Source organism: Monoraphidium neglectum, assembly GCF_000611645.1.
Source record: "Monoraphidium neglectum strain SAG 48.87 unplaced genomic scaffold scaffold02235, whole genome shotgun sequence".
Classification (NCBI taxonomy): Eukaryota; Viridiplantae; Chlorophyta; class Chlorophyceae; order Sphaeropleales; family Selenastraceae; genus Monoraphidium; species Monoraphidium neglectum.
The window spans coordinates 1-3,851 of record NW_014011393.1 but is presented as its reverse complement, the minus strand read 5'-3'; the positions used below and the strand labels follow the sequence as shown (position 1 = coordinate 3,851).

The following is a 3,851-nucleotide window of genomic DNA, read 5'->3' as shown; positions in this document are numbered from 1 at the left end:
CCACCGCCGACCGCCGGCGGGGCACTGGCGCCGATTGCATTGCCAACATTAGGGTAGCCTGGGTCGGGGTGGCATCACAGCCGGCAGCGCAAAAGCAAACGGGCTCATAAAATGAAGGCAGGCTGATGTGACGGCGGCCGCGGCGGGGGTCGGCTCGGCAGTCGCGCGACAGCTCAGCGGCCGCGCGAGGCAAGGCGGGGCGGGGCGGGGAGAGTTTAGGCGCGCCCATCAGGGCTCGAGCCGTGGAGTGCAGGGTGCTGCGGCTCCGCGTATTGGTGCAGGCGGCACAGATTCTCTGGGTGATATCAAGATATTTCGCCCCGCTCACCAGGCAGCTCGTCGGCCCATTGAAAGTATCTGCAGTCCTGCGGATCATGCATGCATGGTTTGAAAGCGTGCAGGAGCGAATGCCGTGAGCCGCGCCCCGGGCTGGCGCGGGCCGCGCGCAGAGACAGCTCCGGACGCCGAGGGGCTGCACGCCCCGTCCGCGCCGCCGCTCGCGCCATGCGCCGGCGCTGGCGGGCCGCAAGGGGCTGCCGACGCCCCCCATCAGCGTCTTCGACTGCCAGCCGTCCCGTCCGCGCCGTCTGGTTCCCGCCTGTGCGCCGGAGGCCGCAGCCCCACCTCGCATTTGAAGAACCACCTGCCGTGGTTGGGGCCCGCCTTCCTGGTCTTGAAAAGCAGGGGTGCCGGCTGCGGCGGCCGGCAGCGGCAGTTGGGGCGCCCAGTCGGCTGGGGGTGGGGGTCCGCCATCCCTGGCGCCGCCGCACCCGCCGGCCTGACTCGAGTTCCCCGAGGCTCGAGCGGCGCGCCGGCAGCGCGCAGCGCTCTAGTCGCGCGTCCGTGCTGCTGCTGCCGCTACTGCTGGCTGCGCAGGCGCCTGGCGCTGGCGCGGGCGCTGGCGCTGGCGCGGTCTACGGGCAGGCCGCCGCCTCTCCCTCGGACCCTGCCGTCAGTCTGCACCCGTGATGTGTAATCACGTTGACGTGAGCATGCAGTAGGGGCCAGCACAATGGTGAGCTCCAATGTGGTGTGGTAAGGTGCAGCTGCATTTGTGTTGCAGCAAGGCGCGGCGCGGCGCCACTCAGCGACGAAATGTGTTGCAGCACGCAGCGGCGCTGCAGCAGCGACAGTGTTTGGTGTGTGCTGGTGTCCACGACGCTTGCGCTTGCTCGCATTATCATATTGCTCACTCACGTGCGGGATTCTTTTGTTTTGTTGGTGTGATGGTCGGAAGGCCTGCTGAGGTCGTTGACAGCACGCCTGCGGTTCGTTTTGGCAGCCCGTTGTTAGAACACTGTCACATACGCGATGTGGCGCTTATCAATGCAGACTGTACAGCCAGACAACAGGCCCTTGCCATCATGGGAGCAGCGGCACCAGCGCCCACGCTCACCGGTGACGAGGCACGGGTGTCGTAGTCGTGCCGGTCCGCATTGCCGGCACACCGTGCAGCGCAGCGGCCGCCTTCCTGCCGTGCACTTTTCCGCATGTGTGCAGGGCCCAAGGATGCCGTGATTGCGACCAGCAAGGCGCAAGCGCAATCATGCATGGCCAGGCCCCCGCCCACCACAGCTAACCGGCAACTTGCTCAACAATCTGCGAGCTCCTAGCTGCTGCCTGCTCTCGCACCCCCACCAGCCGCCCACCACGGCCGTTCCGTGCAGCAGATACCAAATGGTGTTGTTACAGATCCTCGGTCAGAGCGAAGGGCATCAGACCTTCGCCGCACAGCGCAGGCCAAGCAGGCGGCGCCACCCGGATATGCGCGCACACCCCTCAAATTGGAGCCCCTTGGCAAAACGGGATCCAGATTGCCCTGTCGTGGCTGCCATGTGCACAAGCAGCCATGCTCCGGCCAGTTGTCGGAGCAAAGCCGCTTGTGCCCAATTGATCAAGCAGGGAATTTCCGCCAAAAATGCGGGCCAAGTGCGCCCGCTGATCTGAAGCCAGGCGACAAGCCCATGGCTCGTGCCTTCCTCTGTCGTAATGTCTTTGCAAAATTTTGCCTGGATGGAGTTGGGCGCCTGGGAACAAGGTGCTGCCGCGCGCAATGTGCGCGCGGTATCCCGGCTCAGCCGCCCCCGGCACACACAATGCAGGGCCGAGGGGCGAGCCAGGGTATGGAAGGCTGAGGGACACGCCAGGACGGCGCGCCCCCCGGAAAACCGCTGGTCAAAAGTGTCGCCCTGTTGGGACCGGGGCTCCGTTCCTGACGCACGCGTGTGAGTGCGGCTCTGGTCGCCTTCCCTTCACAGCCGGCGCCAGACCGGCGGGAGGGAGGCGGGCAGACAGAAGGGGTAGTCAGCCTGCAGCATGCAGGCGCAGCCACCATTGCACACCTCTGCCGCTCAAAATTGGCCCTGTGTGCTCGGGGGATGGGGGAGGGGTAGACGAGTGATCCGGCGTCCACCCCTCCCGCGGCCCCCAGGAGGCCATGCGGCGCGGTTGGTGACAGTGGCGGCAAATGTGATTTGCTGGGCTCTCTTTTCGTTCGAGGCGCTTGGATATGCAAAATGACCCGCCGTCGCCCTGCAGCAACCAGAAGCGGCGGCGGCGGCTGCTGCAGCAAGCCGCATAAGGCGGTCCAAAAGGAGGTCGCCGCGGAGCGGCGCCGGCAGTATGCAAGTGTGGGGTGGGCCGGCCGGCGCCCAGCGCGGCCGCGCGCGACGCGTTGGGCAGTCGCGCAGCGGCCGGCCGAGCGCGGCAGTGCGGCCTGTTAAAACGGCTGAGTATTTCTTCTCTCGTGCTCGCGTGGGTCCCTCTAGGCAAAAAAATGCACCGTCGCGCGCAGCTATGCCGCGTGGGCAACGAGTGCGTGTGCGGCGGGCTGCCGCCGCCTGCCGTGCGCCCTAAAGGCGGCACGCCCTCTGTTCAAGGTGCCGCCTGCCGCCTATCAACAACCATGCCGCGCTCAAAGGGCCGCGGCCGCGCCCGCCGGCACTGCGGCGCCCGCGCCTGCGCCCGCCGCAGCCTGCAGCTGCATCGCGCGCGTCGCCGCCAGCCTGAGGATGCGCGCCGCGGTCACGGCCGCGGCCACGCCCTCGTCCGCGGCGGTCACCGCGACCGGCGCGCCGCCGCCAGCGGGGGGCGCCCACGCGCCGCCGGGCGCGGCGGCGGGGACCGACAGCACCGGGGCGTCCACGATAGACGCGACCGCGCTAGCCAGTCCGGCATCGGCGCCCGCGGCGACGATAATGACATCGCAAACCTGCACGGTGGCGCAGAGGGAGAGGGGGCCGGCGCCGCGCGGCGGCGAGCGGGGGTCAGGACTCGGAAGGCCGGGGCTGGGGCGCCGCGGCGCCTTGCGAATGTTACCATGGCATATGACACTCCCCTCGGCGTCGCTGCTCCTGGGGCCCCCCCGACGCTGACCACGCGCGCCCGAGGAGCCGCACCCGCCAGGGGGGGGGTGAGCCCGTCCGCTGCCCCGCTTCGCACCTGCAGCGCGGGCGCGGCGGCGACCATGGCCTTCACGTCATCAGACCGCAGCCCTTCCTTCACGATCACAAACGCCCCCAGGTGCTGCAGCAGCAGCCTGGTCAGGTCGACCGCGGCCGCGGGGCCGCCGGCGGCGGCGGAAGGCGAGGGGGCGGCGGCGGCGACGAGGCCGACGGTGCCGGGCAGGCGCTGCAGCGCAGCGTCCTCGGATTTGAGGAGGAGGCACTTGGCGCCGGCGTGGTATTGCACGCCGGGGAGGAGAGCGCGGACCCGCGCGTATGTGGTCGGCTCTATGTGGGTGGCGATGGCCTGGTGGGCGGGGGGAGGGGGAGGTGCAGCAGGAAAAGAGGGGCGTTGGGTTGATTGCATGTGAACCGCTGGTTGCGGGGGGATAGGGCAAGGCTCAGAAA

General features: G+C 68.8%; 1 protein-coding gene across 1 annotated transcript; it reads right to left on the bottom strand.

Annotated features, from left to right (window-relative positions):
* Positions 1-2,914: 2,914 nt before the first annotated feature.
* MNEG_10237 (hypothetical protein) lies at positions 2,915-3,810 on the bottom strand (the record flags this gene model as incomplete). Its single annotated transcript, XM_014041290.1, has 2 exons — positions 2,915-3,211; positions 3,442-3,810. 2 exons carry the CDS (start codon positions 3,808-3,810, stop codon positions 2,915-2,917), a joined length of 666 nt encoding a protein of 221 aa, XP_013896744.1.
* Positions 3,811-3,851: the final 41 nt, after the last annotated feature.